At 46.4% G+C, this 23,585-nt stretch overlaps 2 protein-coding genes across 11 annotated transcripts in view; one reads left to right on the top strand and one right to left on the bottom strand.

The window, feature by feature from the left end:
* Positions 1 to 2,417, bottom strand: part of zranb3 (zinc finger, RAN-binding domain containing 3) — a 99,779-nt gene extending 97,362 nt beyond the window's left edge. The window contains exon 1 of the mRNA XM_008295863.1: positions 2,269 to 2,417. The gene's annotated coding sequence lies outside the window, so the exon portion shown is untranslated. The remainder of the gene's footprint in view (positions 1 to 2,268) is intronic.
* Positions 1 to 23,585, top strand: part of r3hdm1 (R3H domain containing 1) — a 61,183-nt gene that overhangs the window by 9,066 nt on the left and 28,532 nt on the right. For 6 of the 10 annotated variants that reach the window (XM_008295867.1, XM_008295865.1, XM_008295871.1 and 3 more), the window contains exons 1-5: positions 2,412 to 2,547; positions 10,804 to 10,963; positions 15,265 to 15,463; positions 19,341 to 19,358; positions 19,947 to 20,036. In XM_008295867.1, the coding sequence (XP_008294089.1) occupies positions 15,305 to 15,463; positions 19,341 to 19,358; positions 19,947 to 20,036 (267 nt within the window). In that variant the 5' untranslated portion in view covers positions 2,412 to 2,547; positions 10,804 to 10,963; positions 15,265 to 15,304. Of the gene's footprint in view, positions 1 to 2,411; positions 2,548 to 10,803; positions 10,964 to 15,264; positions 15,464 to 19,340; positions 19,359 to 19,946; positions 20,037 to 23,585 lie in introns of those variants that run through there. The other 4 variants (XM_008295870.1, XM_008295866.1, XM_008295868.1 and 1 more) reach the window with 4 other exon arrangements.

The following is a 23,585-nucleotide window of genomic DNA, read 5'->3' as shown; positions in this document are numbered from 1 at the left end:
AAAGAAACGTTACCACGAAACGTACATTTAGGAAGCCTTGTGTTGTGTTTAGCATACTGCCTGCTGATTTAAACAGGTTTTATAATAACGGTGGGTAGCATTCTGCTGCTGTCCACCACCAATGACAGGAACACCATCGTTAGAAGCTGCACAGTGGACACAGGAAGTCAGAATTTGAAATGAGATTGTAAAAGTTGCCTGTCTCAGCCGTCTCCGTCGTGTCGCCTCATCATTCTGGTCAAGTTTCGTGTGAACATCTTGGCAAAAACAGTGAAAGCCTCCCATAAGAACGGCGACACGGTGCTGTCTACAGTTAGATGAAAAAGTCACGCGTGGCATTTATGTTTATTATTGAGTTATTGCCAGATATTACATGAGAGCCATAATCAGTGGGGGAGCCAGACGTTTTTTATAGCGGTGGACACGCTGACTCACATCTGGGTGGCACACTGTCTCCGTTTTTTATTTTTGCTCAATTACTCTGATCCTTTGCAGAAGTACATGACAACTCGTTTACGTAACCCTCCGCTGATACAACTTTGATGTGGTTGCTCAAGCTTTTATAATTAAGATAAATATGATTTTAAATATCCAAGTACAACTAAGATTCATGTCAAACGTATTCAGGAGTAGTTGAGACATCACTCTGTGTCCGTCCAGTTTTTTTTTTCTTGTGGCTGCAGGTTTTGGGTCAATCTTGCATTCAGCAGTTTGTACTACTTGTTTCTAGAACTCTTCAAAGTAGGTTTCATCCCTGCAGTCTTCAAGAGTCCATCGAAGAGCCTCAACTAAATCCACAGCTAAGCTTACATCATACGCCCTTTAACTAATACCAACATGTGCGAATAAATTTTTTTCCCCCCAGAAAAAAACTGATGTATTCTTAGACTGTCGATACACTTTTCAGTCGCAATAATAGGAAATATCTGACTTGCTGCTAAATCAGCATAAGCATTTCCTGGTTGGTCAGGAGTATTTGGTTGTGTGTGGTTGAAATAAGGAGGCAATAATCCATCCATCCATCATCTATACACTGCTTAATCCTCACTGGGGTCGCGGGGGACACCTGGACAGGTAACCAGTCTGTCACAGGGCTACACTTAGAGACAGACAACCAAGCACACTCACATTCACACTACGGACAATTTACAATCACCAATTAACCTCAGCATGTTTCTGGACTGTGGGAGGAAGCCGGAGAACCCGGAGAGAACCCACGCTGCACATGTAGCAGGTTTTATCTGTGTATTCGGTGCATGCACACTCTTGCTTTTGTGACGTAGTGGTGCAAACACAAACGTTGAGGTCTGTGCAGACTGTCACACGCTTGGGGAGATGACAATCTTCACGTCATGTGGACTCTTGCAGATCGTTGCACACAAGTCTGATCAGCTGTGGTTGCGTTGGGTGGTCAGTTAGTCTGTCTGATCACCACCGCCAGCCTATGAGCTCTGCCTCTTTGAATGATTACTGGTATTATTATGACTTACGGTACTGAAACCTCAACAACCACATATGAGATGCATCAGAATCTGACTTTGTGTTTTGCTCCACAACAGCAAACATAAAGCAAATATACATATTTTTAAAGCATGTGTTGCAAATCCCAGCTATTATCAAGTAATACAGTTATTACAGATTAATTATAGATTGTGCAGGAATGTGTTGATCATTTGCCTGTAGTGTAGCTATTATTTGTACATTTGGGACACTGAGGCGTAGCAATCAACAACCAAAATGAGTGAAGACATGTAAGATGTCGTGATTCCAGTAGCAGCAAACATCTCTCATCACTTCTCTGATTTGTAAACTTTGTGGGCCCTACAGGACAAAACTAGCGAACTAGCATTTTAGCTGGAGCTAGCAAAACAAACAGAAAGTAGAGACGCTTGGCTGCTGCACAGATGGGAGCGCCACACGTGTGTCCGATAGCCAATTAGCTGTCTGATGTTGGGACCTCTACCAAGCTGTGTTGACATAAAGCACCACACATGCGTTGTCACTCAGGAGGGTCACATGTGAAGTGTTAGCTTAGCGACATAAGAACATTATCCTGGCATGTGTGTGTGTGCTGGTTTCCTACCGGCTGACACGGTGGGCTGAAGAGCTGCAGTCACTTAAACAAGCAGGACCGAACTGGGACACGAGAACAGTTTCGCGGCAAAACATCGGGGGTGCACTCGGTTTATGTCACCGAGGCAGCCGCTTGCGCTCGCTCACTGTCCAAACTTCCTGACACTGTGCAAATTCAGCCGCAAGCAAGCTCACCTGAAACCGTTTACATCATCGTGTTGAACATGTCGAACAAATGACGGAACCGTACGACAAACTGCTTGCGTGCGTGCTGCCATAACGCAAAAAAAAAAAAAAAAAAACCTGCAACGCGAGACGTGACATATTTCCAACAGCCTGCCTGCGTGCGGAGCGTGAGGAGCTGACGCACTCAGCAGCCCGCTGGACGCTGCCTCTCCTTCACTCCGCCACAAACACTAGCTGCTTCACCCTCGGTGGAGACAACGGCGGTGCACCGATTGTAAACCCGAAGCGGTAAGGAAACGTTAGATATCCGCGCGATCCTGTCCAGCGGCCGCCCGGTTTTTTGTTTTCCTTTTCGCCACCGATCACCGGGGTGGTTGTAAACATGTAACACGACGAGCTTTGTGGTCCGTAAACGCGTCTCTTTGCTGCCGTGTGACAGCTCAGGGCGCCGGTGTTTAGTCGTTTTTTTCAAGCGTTAGCACAGCCACGGCGCCAGGTAAGGATCGTTAGCTTAGCCACGACTCGATCCAGCCCGATGTCTTCTGTTGCTGCTCTTCGGCAAAAGTACACACCTCGCAAGCAAAACCGGCGTCTGAATTATAAGCAGCTGTACTTTAATTCGGCTCTAGTTCGGAAAACCAAACGGCAGTTAATAAATAATGCAGCATAATTCAATAACTTTTAGGCCTGCTCCGGCTGGGTCTCTCACTGGAATCTGCCGCAACGAGCAGTGTGTACTAACGGCGGTTAGCCCGCTCACTACATGGAGCTTTTACTGAATTATTACGCTGCTTTGCTGAATGTTTTATCAGCCGAATTCTAGTTACAGATGCCTTTTATCACACCAGAGTGGTTCATGTTGTCTGGGGTCCGCAGGTTTGCCGGTACAAAGGGGGGCAATAATTTCCAAGTTTGTAATGGAGTTTGGTGCGGCGGTGCCGCTGAGGAATAGCGGGCGCAAACTATATGTATATATAAAATAGCATTCAAGTTTAATTGCTCCAATTGATCGATCAGAACGATTGGTTTTATTTCCGATTGGCACTTTAAGCTTCCTCCGTGCTCTGACAAGGAGGAAGGTGTCTTGGTTAATGACTGTTTAACTTGTTAGTCGATGGGAGCAAAAGGAAAACACGTCCTAATGAATGACACATTTCACTGCGCAGTTTAGTCAAAGGTATGTGAGAGTTTACCAAAGGGCCAGAGAGGGTTGGTGTTGGATTAGGACCTACAAAATAAAAAGTCCTTGCTGTCAGTCAGTCATCTGAACCGTATCTCAGCTTAATTCTGTGTATGATCCAAATGAATGATTGAATGAAGGACTGACACACATCAGTTCAGTCCATCTCCAGCACTACTGTTCATAGGTGGACACTAAAACCTGACAGGGTTTGTCCTGTTCAGAGGCCGTAAATCTTCCATCCAATAACTCAGTTTAGCGCTTGCTTCATAACTAAGCTATAACCACGATGATTCAGACGCACTAAACCCAGACGATTATCGCCTCATTGACTCGGCAGAGATGGCAGCGAAAGCCTCCGAGTTGCCACCAATGAGGCTGAGCATCATGATGGTATCATTTTCATTAGGGTACCAGCGGAGCCTGGTGGGTGGAGAGTGGATGCTGGTTCGGTCCCTGCGGCTGCTGTTTTGGAGAGTGGAGATGATGTGTTAATCTGTACAGGGCTGTGCAGCAACATACTCCGTGTTGCAACTGCTTCTCTTTTGCAGAAACGCGACCATATTTCGCATCTGTGTGTGGTTTGAGGATCTTCAGTTTGGTTGTGCCCATGCTGGAGGGATGTGTTTTACTTGGTGGGTGGGTTGCAGTCGCATTAAAGTACACAAAATCTTTCTCTTGCGATTGTCGGCATTCTCTCCTCCAAGGCTTAAAATAAATGCTAATAATTGTTTGCCAAAACAGTTTCACCCGGCGGCCGCTCGGGCCACTGCAGCTGCTGCTCTGTTGACCATTCATTACGCAGGTTAGGGCGTATTTGGAGCTGATGACATTATCAGATATTGAGGTTGCCGTGTAATAGCGTTCACCAAAGATGTGGCCCGATGACTAAATAATTCATCGCCTTCCAGGGGGAAAAAAAAATCTCTCATTCCTATAATATTTGGTCTGGGCCATTAAATAATTCATCCGCCTATCCATAAATTGTTTGTTCAATTGGTGACCTTTTCATGGGATTAAGAAAGCACAATAATAAATTCTTCAGAGACCTGGCATAACGAATGGTACAATTATGAGGCAGGATTGGATCGGATCGTTTGTCGCAGCCTGGTGTTGGTTGCTAAGTGACAGCAGGAACTTTTCCGCCCACTGTGTTTGCTGTTAAAGTCTGAGTGACTGAAAGGACAAAAACAATCACATTATGGCAGTCTAGACTTGGGCTGCGCAGAGGACCTGTTTGTGACTTCTTGTGTCTTTGACAGCCTGTCAGTCACTTAGTGATGAAAGTGCTTCATGAAGTAGATTATTTTCACAACTCAATTATCACTCTTGTCTCCTTTGCTTGTACGGACGAGACACAATTCTTGATCTTTAATGAAATAAACAAGCCTAGTGAGGATGCTATCATGCCTCGTTTTTTCTAACAAATCCTCTGGAGTCATAAAAGGCAGATTTAGATGAAATGCGGGAGGTTAGTGGTGGGATTGGATCAAGCATGAGCTCACTCGGTGTGTTGTTTCGCAGCCCGTCCGCCAATAAGCTTATCGTAGATTTGCCTAAAGCAAAATGTCTTATTGCAGCGTTTCACTGCTCTGTTTCGGTAATAGGTGGTATTTCAGGTGGTGGCTTGATCTAAGTCGGTGGGATTTAGCTGTAGCCTTGTCTTCTTGTGTGAAAAGCAGGGTGCCAGCTTTAATGGGAAGGTAGCCCAGTGAACAGCTCGGCTGCTCAGCGGCCAGCGCCTCCCCATCGACTCTCCACCTGGTCTTTGAGCACCTAGCTGGCCACAGACATGTCGCTCCTGTCCCCTATCTTCTCCTCCTCCCTGTTTGTCGCCTCTCTTTCTCCTTCGCTTCCTTTTTGCCTCCTCTGCGCTCCTTTCTTTTCGCCTTCTTCCTTCGTACCGCTCTACCTCCCACCCTCCCGCTTTCTCATCTTCCTCCCGGTCTCCTTCCATCTATCCCATGTCCCTGTCTGCCCTTTCCTCCTCCTCCTCCTCCTCCTCCTGCCCCCGCCTCCATCCTAAAGCAGAGTAGCTAATGAAGAGCCCCATTTAGCCGGTGACTTTGGTTCAGTCAGCGCTCCGTAGTGCCGGCCGGCCTCGGCTGCCGTGACTGGCTGTTGAGGCTCTGACATCACACAGGGGCCAGCTGTTGATTTGGCGCTGTCTCCAAGGCTGGCTGGCTTGATGGGTTGTGGCAGGTAGACTTGTGCTCGCACAGCGCTCTCCCTCCCTCCCTCTCTCTCCCTCCCTCCCTCCCTCTCTCTCTCTCTCTCTCGTCCGCTCGCTCTCTCTTTGTGACACCCACTCCCCCTCGCCCTCTCCCTTTACACTCTCCTCTCCCCGACTTCCACCCTCACTCAGTCGAGCGAGCGTACAGGAGGCAGCAGGCAGCTGCTGAGGAGCGAGCTGGGAGGCGACTCCAGCCTCCTCTCCAGCAAATTGTGCCTCCTGTACAATGGAAACTAAGCGGTCGCGTAGCAGAAGGGATGGAGGGCAGAGCTGCCGGGCAGGTACGTCCTGCAGCGTCCAGCCGCTTTGACAGTGAGCAGACACGGATCGCGCATGCCTTCTCTGATTTCTGATGTACTGTTAACGTTTCTTGTGCCTCTTTTTCCTCCTGCTTCTCCAGCGCCTTCTTTGTCATGTGCCTCTGAGGCTGTTGATTTTTCTGCTATTTCGAGCCAAATAACGCATGTTCCATTCAGCGCTGTTAAAAACCAACAAGACGAGACGACCTCCTCCAGCTATTCCGTCTCTCTTATCGTTGCATGGCATCGTCAGTAAGCAACTGTGCAGGCTTTTTTCCTCTGGCTTGTTAAACTAAGCGCAACATGAGATTTGGTGGGCTGTCAGCGCCGTCTTACTCGCTGGGCTGAGCCAGAGCTTTCGAAATCTCCTGGCTAGTTTGCCAGTGCTGCTTCTGCTTTTCATTACGAGGATAATTAACCGAGATCAGCCAATAAGAGGCTTGGTTCTGCATTGTTCTCTAGCCAAGCTCGTCCTCTGTCTCCCCTGTTTCCCCTGTTTGTTCTGCAGGTGTTGCAGGCAAATGGACTTTTAATGACTCCAGCAGACTTTTTGAGTTATTCCTCTCTCATAAGGCTCCATAGATTAAAACTGCTAGACTTGCATGTTAGCTTTTTGTGTTTATTGTTTCTCCTCTAATTGCCTAGATTGATATTCCCTGGAAGCTCTCCTATGGGATAGGTAATGGATTACCTACATGCTCTGCTGTGGATTTAATTTATTAATGCTGGCTGGCTGCGCCTCTGCTGCGCCGCACCGCCTTATGCGACCTGGAGGCAGAGCGAGCAGCGCAATTAGAGACTCATTTGGTGCCTGTTTATGTTTTTTCTGTTAATTCAGTCTGAGCTATTACAGGCAGTTCCTTGAACTGACGCTGCCTCAGTCGTCTTGAAATTGAGGCAAGCAGTGTATGAAAGTGATATAATTTCATAGGCTTTACCCTAATCGTTTTTTGGTCCAATTATATAGCTCCCCTGTCAGTGCTTTCCTTGCTTTGCAATTAGCAGAAATGGCTAGAAAATGGGAGATTAGTTACTCAGTTAAGCAAAACACCAAAATCAATTTTATTGCGCTGCCACGAATGTGAACCGGCATTAGTAACCTAATTAATTGTTTATTTGACGCCTGATTTTATTAGTCAGGGTGCATGTCCTGCCATCTGCACCAGCCGATTTCTTCTAAATCTCTTTTGTCGGTTTGGAAGTCGGCGGTTAATTGCACAGCCGGGGAATGTTTGGCTGCTTGTGCTTCCTGCGGTCTGACTGCAATGTTTGAGAGATTCGCCAAACAGGAGCGGTGTAATTTTTATTCAGGAATGGCGAGGAGGTGAGACAAAGCAGACATGGCATTACCTTTGTAACTGTGTCTCAGCTTTTGTCTCGCAATGCTCCACTGAATAGAGCTCTGTTTAGTATTCTACATGTCTGCAGACAATATCCCAGCTGTTTGGCACCGCTCCTGCCGTTGTCCCTTTTTTATGTGACACTTGCAAAACCTCATCAGCACCAATAAAGCTTCGAATTATTTTTCCGCTCGTCTCTCCTGCGACTGCGTGCACAAAGCTGCTCCTAGTTCAGATTTTCATTGCTCTTAAAAATCGGCGATGGGTTTTCTTCGAGATCAGGAGCTCGTAAAGGTGATGGCTTGTTCTCTTCCGCCCCTTCTTTGACTCACCTCCTCGTTCTTTGCCGAGAATAGAGCCGGGGATGGAGTAGCAGATAGAGGGAGGGATTGAGGGTCCTTCACCTCCAGTTGAGCTGGTTATAGCCCAGACAAGAGCCCTGATCCACTCAGAGCTGAGCAGAACAGAGCGGAGTTGTGGGAGGGAAAGGTCAGCCTTTGCAGGAGAGAGGCAGGTGAGTGTGTGTGTGTGTGTGTGTGTGTGTGTGTGTGTGTGTGTGCGTTCGCGCTCGTCTAAAGGGGAAACAAAATAAGTGCGCTGGAGTGGCCGTTCCTCTGTGTGCGTTCCATCACCAACAGCCTCTTACACGCTTCACAGTGATTGAGAAATTTCTCATTAGCTTGCCATCGAACATAATTGTCCGTGAGAGTAGTCCGTTAAGAGGCCGGTGTGTGATTAACTCGGCTCAGTTGACGGCCACCCATATGACCTCGCTGTGGGTTTTTCAAGAATTAATTTCCATCAAGAATGTATGCGCAGGAGGACAGTGTGTGTGTGTGTGTGTGTGTGTGTGTTTGTGGCTGTGTTGGTTCCACCAAATCAAGCTGCATGAGATTTGAAATAATGAGATTTTACAGGCATTTTTCTTATTTGCAACTACAATTAATTATTTCCATGTTGCCTGTTTTCCTTCTAATTGAGCGTATCTGCATTTTAATGTATTCATGAATATGCGCTGTGTGCAGATGGGTAGGTTTGAGGCGTGTGTGTGTGTGTGTGTGTGTTTGTGTGAGGCTGCTGATACGCCATCGACCGTGGCGATAAAGGTGGTGTGAAGGGGCGGTGTGACACTGAACGATGCCTGAGGGAGCCTCTTTAAGGTTGCTGCGCTCTGCGGCTGCTGTAATACCAATGAACCACTCCCTGTCAGCTCCAGCACAATACTGGAGGACGCACAGGCAGGCGGAGCGTCTCTACAAGTTCGCCGCTGCGCGAGAATGTGTGCGTGTTTTGCAGGGCCGGGGTGTGTTAGAAGCTGTTGAGCACCTATCAAATGGGGATGCTTCCCTGTCTGTGGCTGTCAAAACATTTTTCTAAGGGGGGGTGTGCATTGTTTGCGGCATTAGTATTCAGTGTTTACTGCACACACACAGGCTCAGTGTGAAGTCCTGCAGCCAGCCGGCTGAGCCGCGGCTGCACTGTCCGCTCAGCAGCTCTGGTCATAAAACCTGGAGCGCCCACGGCCAGGCTCAGCCGCACCACTGTCAGAGCAACTTTTACACTCTGCATGTGTGTGTTTGTGTGCGCGATAGCTGCAAGGACCAGCACTGAATTACAGAGCAGGCTCCACATTTTTCCATTTCAGACGTTTAGCCGGCGCTACATTTGCAGCGGCTTGAATTGGCACCACTTCTGCTTTCAACTAGGAGCAACGAGGGCAAAATCTGGCGCCACAGCACCAAGATGATACTCCTGTCACACATGAACAACCATGGAAAAAGTGCTGGGCGCATTTAGAAAGAGATAAGAGTCCAAAAAAAAAAAAAAACGGGGGAGCAAAGGGGTAAAGATAAGAGGAAGAAGATACAGGTGAATCTGTCTTGAAATGGCAAATGTACAGTAATAGATAAGCAGGCTAAAAACTGCATTCAGTAGGTTTGCACTCTCCAGATGTAACGCTGATGAATGGATCTCGCCTTGGGTGTGAACCGTCCATTTGCCAACGCCACGAGGAAATTTACTAAAATGTCAATTCAAGCTCGAAGGATAGAATTCCCGTTTTAGCAACGACGCGTCTTAGACTCTAAATCTTGACTTGTAAATAACACTAAACGCTCTTGTTCGAGCCGCTCTTTAGGAGTCACTGCTGGGGGGGTTTGTGAGGCAGTTTTGAACAAAAGCAACACACCAAATGGCGCCTGTTCCCTGGCACGTCTCTGCCACCCATCATCTCCTCAGTCTGCAGCTCTGGCTCCAGGCGGAGGTGTCATGAGAAGGAAGATTATAAAGTGAGCACAGATTCCACTTGACCTTTTTTTTTTTTTTCCCTTCCTTCTTCTTTCCGGCTGGCACGAGGGCCGCACCGAGATCGTGTTGGGAGCAGCAGCCACACCTTGGCACCGTTGGGTGCCAGAGTCAGCGTGGCACCTCGCCTGCTCACTGAGACGGAGATTAGAGGAGGAGGGAGAGAGAGATGCAGTGACAAGCCCAGGCGTGGGTCAGCTGTAGGAGAATGTGCAGCATCGAGAACCGTGATGGAACCGATTAATCGATTAGTTGTTTGTTTTTATGAGCAAAAATTCCAAACATTTTTCCGCGTTTCTGCTTTTTTTGTGTTTCAAATCATTGCCTGCAGATTATTGTTCTGTTTTGAACTCCTGGTCAGGCAGAACAAGACACTTAAGGAAATTATAAAGGCAGCTTTTCTGCCTTTTCTTACATTTTATAGACCATTGAACAATCGAGTAATAGTGTAAGCAGCTAAGAGATTAATTTGAAATGCAAATAATCATTAGTTGCAGCCCTAATCTGATGTTTAGCAGCCTCATTTGGCAACAACACCCAACTGCAGCCAGTGAAGTGAGCCATAATGCCACATTTTTACAATTTAGGGAAGGAACACAGCTAATTAAGGCAGCAGTTCAACAGCAGTGTGGAACAAAGTGAATGGAAAAACACGGATTTAGTAATAAAGATGGAAATTGCTTTATTTTTTTTCTCCCTTCAGTACTGTGTCAATATTTTGCTGCTCTGCTGTTGTCGCCGTTTTCAGATGTCTGCCCTGCCCGACCAGTGTCACCCTGTAGTTCAGCTAGAGAGGAATTTGCTGGAAAATAGAGATTGTACGCAAGACGATTTGAAATTTATGTGCCACCAAATGGCAGAGGATTTTGAGCTGAGAAATGCTATCTTCTCCCGCTGCTCTCTGAATTCCTAATGCTTGGTTTTTACGAGGTTGGCAGGGGTGCCTTCTCCTGTTGCCTCCGCCGCACTCCCAATCTCTGTGCTCATCCATTATTTATGGCGCATCGGCACGCATAGGCCCAGAAATACACACTCACCACACTTTTACTTTTTGCTCCGGCACACAAATACTTCAGAGTTGCTGACATCCCGACTGCTGTCAGTCCACGTGACCCCCGGTGACAGAAGCGCCGCTGACCCCTGACCCCGAACACCGCGGCCCTAACCCCGTGCCTCTCTCGGTTGCAGGTCAGCAGGGGTCATGAGGGTGTCGGAGGCCCCGCTTGCTGTTCAGAGCAGCTGAAGCAGACATGGGCAAAGAAGTCTCGGATGGCATCGGTAGGCTCAGCCTCATCGACTTCACCAGCCACATCCTCCTTTGCCGCAACCACCACTGGCTACGCAACAAGTAAGTCTCTTCCTGCTTCTGTTTGTTTGATGGTCAGTCAGAGAGCTCAAATTTAAACCAGATTTACAAAACAGTGAGCAAAGATTACACGGCGTTCCCATTTATTCCTCTTATGTGACAGTTAGCGTCGCTAATGCTCCAATCAGAAGGCCTGAAACCCGGCAGCCACAATGAGATGACGTAGCTTAAAAAGCAGTGATGACGAGACATGATTGAATGTTAACAGTTCTGTTTGTTTTACATCTTTGCACGCTGATGTTTTTGTCTTTGGCGGCATTTCGTCCACTCAGTGGAGCGTAACACACCGATACACCACTTCTCCACCTCAACCAAATGTAAAAACTTCATATTTAAATAATTCAAATAACTGGTGGATGGAAGTTACGACTTGATAATCGATCCACAGCTACATGCTACGATAGGAGCAGATTTTTGTTGAATCTCACTGGTGGTTCATTTCCAGATGAGAATAATCAACCACAGTCTTATGTACTGTGAGTATTTTATACTGAGGTGTTTTTTAAATATTCTAACCGTGCAGTCGTTGTGAAAACATCGCAGCCTTTCTTGTATCGGCACGTTTAATATAAGAATACGCATTTTATTGTCAGAAATCAACGTTTTCTTGTACCGAATTTAACCCGCAGAGAACCCGACAGTCTCGTACAAGATCAGTTATCATTTGTCACATCCCGGCATCACGCAGCAAACTAAAAATAAGCAACGCATTTTCCTCTTTAATCTGACAGGATCCTGCTGTTATAGCCTAACCTTCCTCTCCAAAAAGCACTTTTAAATCTCACCTTCTAATAGTAAAATGCCATCAATAGAACACCTTTGCAGAACGGCGGTTGTGTTAAGACAACTGCATTCTGGTTAAATGGTGTTTTTGCAAAATAAATGTATGAATTAAACTCCCACTTTTGTACTTTTTCTGATGTTAATGGGTTTTTTTAAGCGGGGAAGATTCCAATTTTAAGCCTGTGAAAGTGCAGTAAAAGTTCACGTTTGAACACAGTCGATAGCTGAACCTGTGGAGCGGCTCACAAAGTAGGAATCAGTTGAGATCAAGTTGGAAGTTTGCAGCAGCTGCTTGTGCAATGATCCTTCACAATGTGACACTACAAAGTGAAGGGTACCAAGAATGCATTTGTTTTAATACACATATATAAGAGGGTGACGTCTGTTTCCAGTGTGGCTCATAAGAGACCAATTTGCTTCTCCCTAAATTCCTTAATGTAGCACTAAGGACCAAATGATGATGCAGATTACTTATGCAGTCAAAACATCAGGGATTCTAAACAGGCACACGTTGCAATTACCTCAGCCGCCAGAGACGAGACGGTGAAATTCGGATGGATCAAAGTCTGAAGCCAAATTTAGTCCAACACTCCGGTCCCATGATAAAATGTGTTTGGGAGAATGAGCGATTCGGTGAGGGACAAAATGGCTATCCATCACAGGCCCGGCTCTTGAAAATATCTGTCCAATATTGCAAATCTTCAACGGAGCGACTCAAGAGACTTCACTCATCAAAATGTCAGCAACAGACACTAAATATTCAAAGGCGTGCACGGCACTCTGGAGTATTAAGCTGTTTTCCTTCAGAATGTAAAAATAATGTAAAGCAGCAGCCGGCGTTGCTTTTGTCAAACCCTCTGACAGGTCATTGAAATTCAGCGTCTGGCTCTCCAGTGCCCCGCTACGTTCTAGCTAACCTCCTAGCCTCGCACACGATTGGGTTAGAGGTACATTTGCCCGGCAGAGGAGCACCAAAGAGCCGCGGACCTCACTAGAAGTCAATTACTCTGACATGGAGGAATTGGATGCCACCTTTTTTTTTTTTTTTTTTTCTTTTTTAAAGAGAGCCGCTCTCCGCTCGCTGTCTCAGCTCTTCTGGGACGGAGATAAACAATCAAGTCTCAGCCAGCCGCTTTGCTGCTCAGCCATCAGATAGGAAAATGGCTCTGATCACTGCCGGGCAAATAGGTTGAGGCCTCGCTGATTGGTCGAACGCTGGAACACACACGTACACACACAGACACACACCCAGAGTAAAGTGCTGTCATGTGTGGATCCAGTTTTGATGTGCAAAGTGAATTTGATGAGCCCGTTTCTAATTAACCTATTAATCATGGCTCTCATGTACCAGATGTCTGCCCTCCCTTCTCGTGAGCCTGCGTCTGTGTGTGATTGTATGTTGCGCTGCATGGGGGCCCGGCTGCATAATTAGGGCATATCACAGGATGAACTCACACCACGGCTTCAACACGGGGAGGTCGTGATATTACACCATAGGACCATAGGTGCGAAGCAACTTATGCTGAAGATCCACGAGGTGCTTTCATGCCCAACACTCCTCTTACTCTGCCGATTTAGGCGGACGTCTGCTCAAACAAGCCTCCGTGTTTGAACCAGTCATTAAATTAACTCCAGTCTTCTTTGCTGCTCAGTTTGCACACTATTCACTCTGCCTTAATGACACTTTTTGGGGTAAATGAGGATGTGAGCCTTTCACCTTCCCATATCTTTCTGCTGAAATATTACTTTTGAACACTTTGTACTCGAGTTTTTGGACGACTACGCACAAAAATTCAATTTGGAAACTTTTTAACAGTAATGTTACGCCAAAATGAATTAAAAATCTGAAAGGCTAAATAACACTAAATCAAGCTCAATGCTAAATAAACGCTTTTACATGGCGGCTAGGTGTTGGCAGTGTTCTAGAACAGCCTCCCTCCAACCACTATAATCTATATGTGTTTTCTTACTGCGCTCCTGCTGCGTCTCGTCCAATCGTTTCCTTTGTCTCAAGCCCAACAGCTGCAGAGCTGCAGAGAGAAAGTGGTGACTGATGACCACAGACTGTGCTGCTGACACCAGCTGCATCCTCCTCCCCGCCACTGTATAGATCTTTGTCATCGCCAGTTTCTTCGCTGTCAAACCGGCTGCCGCTTAAAAACATAATAATGGCTGGATTCCATTCAGATGGGGAGCCGTCGTTAGCGCTATTAGCAGCACCTATGCTTGTGCCTCGTTAGGGCTGCTCTTTGGCAAAATTATGCTCAGCCAAGTCAGCGCAGAGTTACCACTTCTGTTTTATCGCTGCTTTCTCTTTCGAAATAATAGCCGCTATAAAAATAAATAGTAAGCACTTCTCGAACGAAGATGTGAGCGGCGCCGAGGAAGACGGGTTCTGCTGCCGGCCCTGATAATCCGACGTGGACAAGTAAGTTTGATTTCTTTCCTCATGAGCTGTAGCTACGGTGTCAAACTTATTCCAGAGGCTTTCTTTAAAGCTGGGGTAGGCAGCGTTATGAAGCTTTCAGTTTATAGTAATGTGGTAGTCTGAGTGGAATCAAGCCAGGGACAGGAGGCTTCAGCCAATCACGGGGGTTTTTACTCAGGTGAGATCAGGTAAACGGCAACAGGGAGAGCAGGATGTCATGTCATCGTTGAGTTTTAGCTGGACTATGAAGCGTCTGCTCGTGGGGTGGGAGGAGCTTAGAGCAGAGAGGGAACAGCACTATGTTTTCTCATTCTGGAGGGTTTTTTTAATCATCTTTTAATGAACCTTGTCATTAATAGCGACTGGTATTAGTATAATGATTGTTAGATGATTAAGAACGGGATAAATGATCGATTCTGAACTGTTTCGTCTTTCCCACAGTCTGAAGAAGAACCATGATGAATGATGAACGATCCGTCTGCAACTCCACAAAGCTGCTTAATATTTACCCAATCATGCCTTTAGATGTGTTTACAATCCTGGATGTGCCGTGTTGTTTGCTCAAGTTATTTCTGAACGAATGAATCTGATCCAGTTTGTGAAAAGAAAAAAGATTGTTATGCTGGTATTTACACACTTTATTCACATCCGTTGTTGTTGAAGAGAACTGAGAGCAAACACACATTTTATTATTCTACTGCACAACAATGGAGGAGAAGGCACAAATTGGTGCATTAAAAAAAAAAGTCAACAAAATCCAGAAAAAGGACTGAAATTGTTCTGGAGGAGGAACTGCAACCCCTTATTCCTACTCAGGATCCCCTTTTCTTTGCTTTTTGTTTTTTTAAATGAGGAAAATATTCAGAAGTTACCCGTGGAATAGCATTTGGTTGTCTTCTGTATTTTGTCCACACCAGCTGTTATTTCTGAAGAGCTGGATCTATTCTAGCCTTTGGAGCTTCATTAAAAATCATGAAGAACTTCAACCTGTGCAGTCTCTCATTCCAACATGCAGCCTATATAAACCTATTCTTTAGAAACAGGGTCTCATGGACTCATTCCTGTCTTCCAGGTTCTCTGTATTTGCCAGCATCTCCCAGTAAGACTTTGCAATGAGAATGTCCGATACCGTTGACACTGAAACGATGAAGGTTTCCGAGGCCGCCGACACGGTGTCATCCGCCAAAGACAACGCCACCAAGTCCGAGGTCTCCGACCAGAGCCAGAGCAGCAGAGATGAGCACGGCAGCAACAATAAGAGGGACATACAGGTAAAGAACTCGCACGAGTGCAGCCCAGAAGCCCTCCAGTAGCTCATCTTTCACATCTACCACTGATGGGTACTTTCATAGACCGCATGATTGAGCACTTTGGTGAAAAGAAGTGTCAGTCTCAGATATTCTCTGAGCAGCCTGACTGGACTCGGACTAAGCTGAGGACACTTGACAGCCTCACCAAACATTTTCGCTCTTCCTCGGCGCTCATTTCCATGAAAATTCACTAACGGTCAACGTCAAACACCAGCTGCCCTGGGGATCTCCTGTCACCCGCGGCATTTAAGATGATTTTCCCAGCTGCATCGGCAAGAAAAATTATTCCTGAAAAGTGTGTAATCTGCACAGACTGCAATAGTAATGCAGGGCTTGCCTCAGCAGCCGGAGCGTACCTGGCTGCTGAGAACCCCTCCGAGTCGTAGAGATCATCTGGTTGTGGGGAAGAGTCACGTGTCGTCCACCGGAGACGTTAAAGTGGCGATCTACGGGGGGATTCAGGACGGCTGAGATCGCTCTCAGATAAACCGCTAATTAATTAGGTCTCTGTGTCATTGCGACGCTGTGCTTTGGGGCTGCAGAAAATTCGCACCAGTTAATTTGGCTTTTAAAGTAAAACCGGTGCCGACTGGTTCGTGCTCGCAGAGGAACGGACTCTAAAAAAAAACAGCGAAACCACGTGAAATCTCCCGAGTATGGTCAGAAATAAATAAATAAATAAAAATCCAGGAAAGGAAAAGGATTGTCTCTTTGGCTGCAACCTAAAAATAGGATTCAGGCCAATCTGGCCTTGTGGTTGGAGGCAGGGAGAGCGAGAGAGTCAGGCAGGCGGATAATCGGAGCTCAAATCCTGGCTTATCTACCAACTTCCTGCGTCTATGTTACCCTGAGGAACAGAATGACACCAGCGTGAGGGGAGCGGCAGGGGAGAGAGGAGGGGACACAGGAAGAACGGGGAGGGAGAGACGGGTGGCGAGGTTGTAAGAAGGAGGGATTAGGACGAGGAGGAAGGCAGGAGAACACGAGAGACACGATGTCGGAGGGAGAGAGGAACGCTGAGGCAAGACAATGAGGAAGCAGGAGGATGGATTCCTCCATCCTGAAATGATTCTGCTCAGCTGAAGACAGAAATCCTCTTATTAGTTCAGGCAAAATAGATTTAGTCAACATAACCAGCTTCTGACCAAAAATGAGCGTCGAATTTGTAATTTGGGAGGATGTAAGCAGGGGTCACAGGGGTTCGTTTAATTCCCCAAAATGACACCAATTATTAGGACTTGTGGCTGCAGAACCAGAACGAATAATAGGATTACCGACCTGCTGACGTCCTCGAACGCATCGTATGTGGAGGAGAGTTTCATTTTAAGATTGCGATATTTAGTCAAAGTCAAGTCAACATACAAGTTTCTGTGGAAAATGCACCAAAAGAAAAGATTTTGGTGCAAAGATTGTGTAAAAAAAACAAAAAAAGAGAAGTCGTTATTATTACACAGAGTGGATAGAAGGTATGAGGACAAATTAGAGAGACTGAGAACAAAATAAAACATGATCAAATTAAATAAATCAGTAATTCAAAATGATTTAGTGTCGTTTTTGGAAATGACAGTTGAGTTCATTAGCAAGAAATTACACAGTTCAGTCCACCCGGGGGGTTTTACTGCTTAAGTTTGTTAGCTTTTGGCAGCTAATGTCAACAAATGTAGATATATGTTGTTGTATAGCAGACATTATGAAGTCATTCTGCACACAGCTACACATAGTTTTAGCTACGATCAAGTAGAGATGATTTATTTTAAAGGAACATATCAGTATACTTCGATCACTACCACTCCCATCCAACCATATGGAGAAAAAACCTGCTGACCAGTTCACACGACTCACAGGTTGCTTCTCATTTGTTTGTTCCATCCAAAAACCAAAGTCAAACACGAAACTGTGGTTTTGTCGAGCGCTATTTATATATACAGTTGCCTGGAAACCCCATGGGCTGTTTCCTCATTCTCCCGCCTCTGTGCTAAGCTAAGCTAGCTGGTCGCCAGCTTGATATTTAGCTCGACGCCAGACTCTTTAAGTCGATTTATAATCATCTTGTAATTAAAACTCGTGACTCTTCTTCTGCAGCAACTCCACATATCTACGTTTAAAGCAAGTGTTTCATAATATTTGAGTTAAAGCTGAAATGAGAAGCCTTTCATTAATGGTATTGACTCATAAATGCCTCCTCAGCCTCCTCCTTTCACGCCTCACCTTTAACCGACTTGTTTTGCTGCCTCCTCCGGTGTGTTTTTTCGCGACCTCTACAAATGTAGGTTACGTCTCATTCTCCTCCTTTTTTTTTTTTCCTCTAAAACTCACCCCGGCATAATTATTTCATGGTCGCAGGAATGCCAGGATGTGCTGACGGCGGCGCTGACACCGCCGACCTTTCCGCTCGTAATTTTCGGCTGCAGAGGAGGGTGAAGCTAATTCCGTCGCTCCGTGTAAGGGCGCCGGCTAAACGCCTGAAACGTTCATTGTGGAGGGAAATGGACGAGGTAGGGAGCGGGGATAAGGAACAGGGGAGGAGGCAGCGGTAACTCAAACAAGCGAGAGGCGGCCGGGGGAGGGAGGGATGGGATGGGAAAGGCATTCCGACAGAGGTAAGAGGAAGAGGAGGAGGGAAAGACCGGGTGACTTTGCCACCATCTGCCTCCAGCTCCGTCCTCTGCGGCAGGACAGGTGGCTGGTGGCCGCCCTACTTCTGCTGACTTCAGCCCTTTCCCTCTCCCTCTCTCCCCCCGTCACTTTTCCCATTCCTTTATCTCCTGCCGGCATTGTTCATTCCCCACCGGCCCCACGCCGCTCAATTAGCTGGTGTAGCGGTGCGCTCACGGTCCCAGCCCTCCCCCTCCTCCCTCCCCTCTCCTCCACATCCAGATTACCTGATATAGAAAAAGGGGGGCAGGTCACAGGCATCGGAGATGGGCGAACAGCGGGCCCATTTCAATTTTTTATAGGTGTTATTTGGCCCCTCAAGCTCAATGAGGGAGGGGAGGGGTTGTCCTTTTGATTTTTAGAGGACAGGTGGGAAGGACAGAGCTGTGTGTAGGTGTGTGTGTCGGTGTGTGTGTGGATGCATGTTGGGATTAGGAAGCAGAGGACTGGGCTCTGTTACAATTTAGACTGAAATGGCTCCTGCCAGGTCTCTCCCCCCTCCCTCCCCTCCTCGCCTCACCTCACCTCCCCCCCATGCGTGCTACTGAGAGACCTTCTGTTTATATGTACACACACACACACACTCTCACACTCACACACACACACACACACACACACACACACACACGGGCAGCAGTGCGTGAAGCGCAGAGGCACCGAGCTGTCTCACACACTGCTGGGTGGCCGGCCTCTCTCCGCTTCCTGCTCCTCACCTCCAGCGCCCGGAGGTGAGGCGCTAGGATGGAGCTGACAGCTAAATGGAGCTGGGAGCGGCGCGCAAAACTGACCCGAATCCCTCACAGCCCCGACGTCTGGGCTTTTGTTTTCTGCAGGGTGTGTGTTTGGGAGTGTTTGGGGCACCTTACAGTGCAGCCTGCTTTGGTAGCATATGCTCTGCAGAAATTAATTCACGCTCCCAGGAATTGGTAAATGTTCCCGTTTGCAGTTTATTTTTTATTTTTTGCACATCAGCGCCACAGAATTCAGTGTTTGTTGATTTTTTTTTTTTTTTTAGCTTGTGTGAGTTTTCCCCGACATCTTTTGCAGAGCTAGACGCATGCACAAAATGTAGGCCAGTCATATTTAATTCAGAATTCTTTTAAAATAACAATCCTCTTTCCCCCCCCTCCACCTTTTTCCTGTGGTTTGTTTGATTTATCCACCCTCCCCTACCTATGGACAGCCTGTGAAGTACTCAAAGGTACGGTAACGCTCGACGTGCATGTCGATGCTCCCAACATGTCTCGTGCACTTTGCTTGGACTGACTTGGAAGTTGTGTTTTCTGTGACGCGTCGTTGCTGCAGATGTCTGAAATTACTTCGCTGCAATGTGCTGAGATCCCATTATGTGAATGATGGCGGCGGCTACGGCGTGAATCATGCCTGCGAATACAAACAGTCTGGACGTTTACTTTGTGCTTGCTGCATTGATGTTCCCCTCAGGGAGAGGAGAAAAAAAAAACAATAGGGGTTTTTTGCGAAAATGCAATTTTATTTATTTTTTTTTTTTTTTAAACTTAAGTTTGTTCTGATCAAGTTATTCGAGAAGATCTACAATAATCTTGAAAGCTCAGTCGCTCGGGAGAAGATGTGTCAGCTGAAATGTGAATTACTGAACGTGTATGATTTGCTTGCAAGAATTGATTGTGCTCGCTGGCTGTTTCACTGTTTTTTTTTTTTTTTTTTACCTTGGCTTGCCACTGTGATGATTTTGATGCAGTTGTGTGTGTGCATGGTTTTAACTGTGCCCACCTACCTGCACCCCCTCCCCTCCCCTCCCCCACCTTAGTCCAACACCAGGCTAAAGCTGGTGCGGAGCCTGGCAGTGTGTGAAGAGTCCTTTCCTTGCCCTATCCCTGAGCCTTCAGCAGCACCTCAGGTAAAAACATCTCCCTGAATCACCAGAGTGTCTTCATTCATTAGAGATGTGCCGGTTTTTAACCCTCTGCCCCGATGATAGCAGCGTCACCCCGCTGAGGTCACGACGAACGCCGCACGGCCTTCAGTTTGATTCAGATTAACCACAATCGTGCAGCGTTTTATCAGCCCAACAGAGAGACAGGCTGTCTGCTTCCAGCTCGACGCTGTTTAAAAGCAGCTAGTTTATGGGGCTGAGAGAAAGCATTCTCTGCAACTCCTTACATCAAGATTGCTCACGATTTTCAGTGGCTAGCTTCATCTTTGCAGTTGTATTTGCTAGAACAGGTGTTCATCAGTACGTTCTGCCCTTGTTCCTGCTGACATACATGAAGTTAGACTCCAGAAAGAGGAGAGTTGAGCCTCTACTCTGACTGATCAGTTCTTTATAATGCACTGCAAATATCAACAGGAACGCCTGTTTGTGTGTAGTTTGCACATAAAGCAAATATAAATATCATATTTCTAGTAGTTTTCTTTTGACATTTGGCTACAAGTGCTTTCTGGTTCACCTGTTGGAGAATTAGCACCATCAACAGTTTATCTTTAACTCCTGATAGGTGCATAACCATCAGGGATGAACGTGTTAACTCACGTTCTTTTCGAGCTTTGTGCAAACACCGTGGCTACATTAAACATGCTCTAATGCTACTACTCTATTATAATCAATGGCGTATGATGTGCTAATGTGTCACATCTGTTTAAGTTCTTGGTTAGTTAATCACTTGTTTGACCTGTTTAATGTCAAAAACTGGTTAAAAATGTTGTTCTGTGTTTCCCAAAGCCCAACAAGGTGCCCTCAAATGTTTTGTCCACAAGTTCTTAAGCCACTGTCATAGAAGGAAAGAAACCAAAACAAATGTTCACATATGAGAAGTTGCAATCAGAGAATTCAAGACCCAGATTGATTCTCCAAACAGTTGGTCGGTTAGTTCCCTTCATCTGCTAATAGAGCCTCTGGTCTGGACCACATGTACACGGATGGTTTAACGGTCACATCCACACAAGCACGTCTGGAAAAAGTAGTTTGTTTTTGGACAAACAAGACATTTGAGGAAACAATTGTTTGTTTGTTTTTTAAATCAACAATTAAAATAATCTTTAGTTTCAGCCCTTTATTAATGAACCTTCATCAAACCAAACTCTGTTCAAAAAAGCTCCAATTTAAACCCAGACTGAATATTTATGAATAAATCCTGGTTTTTAGCTCTGGTTTGGTCGCCTCCAACACATTTTAGAATCAGGATGAGTTTCTGTCACTAATTACAAGTAATTGATTGAGAGCTAATCGAGTGGTGGTTACAGCTCAACTGAAAACAGGTCAGTCTACTTATAGTCGGGGCATAAATGAACCTGAGTGGGTGCATCGAACCTAGATGGAATTAATAAATAATGGTTCACTTGTGTTTGTTTGCCGTGTTTTAATGTATTTGATCTGCACACTTCCATGTCAGGTTTGAACAGGACCCAGTGAGATAACGGAGTGAGGAACATTTACCATATTTCAGCTTTAGTAGCCGGTCGGAGCACCTTATGAATATGGTGATGATGTGTTTTATCATATTTTCGGCCACAATGACATGAAAATGTGACGCCGGCACATCTCTAACCGCAGCCGCGCTCCGTTCACGTGGGTTTTCTTTTCAAACACGGTGAAACTCATCTCATCGAGCTGGGAGTGATGTCGACGGCGCTTCAGCCATGTTGGCGAAGCCGCAAAAGTGCTGACCTGGGATCAGTTCTTCATTTCAGCTCATTACAATTGAGCAGATAGACCTCTGATGCTTGATTAGCAGCCTTCGTCTGACAGCTATGATTAAATACCTGGCCGCGGCCGCCCGCCTGATGAAAACATCACATCATCAAAACAGAGAGCGCCGGGCTCCAGCAGCGAGCCGGCCGTTACTTTGCTAAATCGACTCTTCTTTGATGCCGTATCTCCGGGCAAAGCCTCCCCTCTCCTCCTCCCCCCACCTCCGATCAAACTTTCTCCATTACATGCCACTGTACACCGCTCCTGGCATGCTTTCACACACACTCGCGTACACACAGGTGAATCTGTTCCAGGCGTTTCAGCCAGTCAGCACCGAGCTCCATAACCAGAGGGCGGTGTTATTCCCACAACAGTCTCGCATCGTCTGCACTCACACGACGTCCTGTATTACTGCCATCAATCATGTCGAGGAAATTACAATTTCCACACGTCAGCTACAGAGAGCTGTGGAGCGCTCTAATTGAATACTCCTGATATTTCCCCCGCTCCTGTTATTGGCCCCGGAGTCGAGACTCCTTCTGCGGCAAACTAACCTAGAGGGGCGAGGTAAAGCAATAAAGGAAGAGGAGGGAGGAGAAAGGAGAAAAAAAAACACATTAGTGGAGTACACATTCAGCCGCACTGATTCTCAATCAAACCCTTATGATCATCAAATCTGAGCGTCCCATTGTTCAGGATTTCGCATTACTGTCTCCACTGTCAGATAGGAAGGATTAACAAAGGCCTGTATGGATGTATACGCTGTCCAAGTCGTCGCCGCCGCTTCCTGAAAAACTACATCTGCCCTTACATTGTGGGCCTGGCTGTCAATTCCAATCAATGGCCGATAGCGAGGGGGCCCCTGAATGCTCGTCGCACTTTTTTTGTTTCAGACTGACAGCATGTTCATTACATATTCACAAGACCATCATTTTCACGCTGTTTTTCCTTTATCTCGAGGTAAATGGATGTCAGGAAACAAATGAGGCAGCTCGCAACAGCTGCACATCAACCAGGCGGCTTCCATGTGATGCCGAGGGTGGCATTAAGCAGCAAACATCAGCGCTCCTTGCCAGAAAAAAAAAAAAAAAAACCCTTTTGTTTTGACAAACACACACACACACACACACACACATGAACTTGCTGTCACTTCTGCAGCACACAATCCGAGACTCATTTTCGCTTTCTCCCAGTCTCGCACAGGCAATTAGTCAGTCACGTTTCTCATTAGCATATTACATTTTCACATATATTCAGAGCGTCTTAAAATGAAGGCGAACGCAGCGTCTCATTATCTTGCTCCGCAGCTGTTACAGGGATCAAACTCGTGACCTTTTTTCTTTTTTTTTTTCCGGTTATGAGCTGCTCTCCCACCACCAGGTCACCCCTTCTCTCTCTCATTCATTCATTCATCCTCTCGCTCGCCGCACTCTCGTTTCTCACGGATTCTCTGATGTTAGCTTTCCAGAGTTGTGTTTAATCCACTTGCGGTGCACCGGCGACCCCTCTCCTCTGTTCGGCTTCCCTTTCAGAATTGCCTGAAAAGCAAATCAGATACCGCTCTGAGTCGTGTGAGTGAGTGTGTGAGTGTGAGTGTGTGTGTAAACCAAGGCTGTTTTTAATAGATTTCACAAAAATAACACAAAAAGAATCCACACCACTCCGCAGCCAGATTGCAGCTACGGTCGATTTTTAGGATTTCTCCTCCAGTTGGTGGGGGGATTACAGCTAACGCCGCATTCTGTCGAATTTTAAAGC

Source organism: Stegastes partitus, unplaced genomic scaffold (assembly GCF_000690725.1).
Source record: "Stegastes partitus isolate 25-593 unplaced genomic scaffold, Stegastes_partitus-1.0.2 Scaffold1081, whole genome shotgun sequence".
In the NCBI taxonomy this organism is placed as follows: Eukaryota; Metazoa; Chordata; class Actinopteri; family Pomacentridae; genus Stegastes; species Stegastes partitus.
Note: the sequence above shows the minus strand (reverse complement) of the source record. Positions and strands in the feature narration are given on the sequence as shown.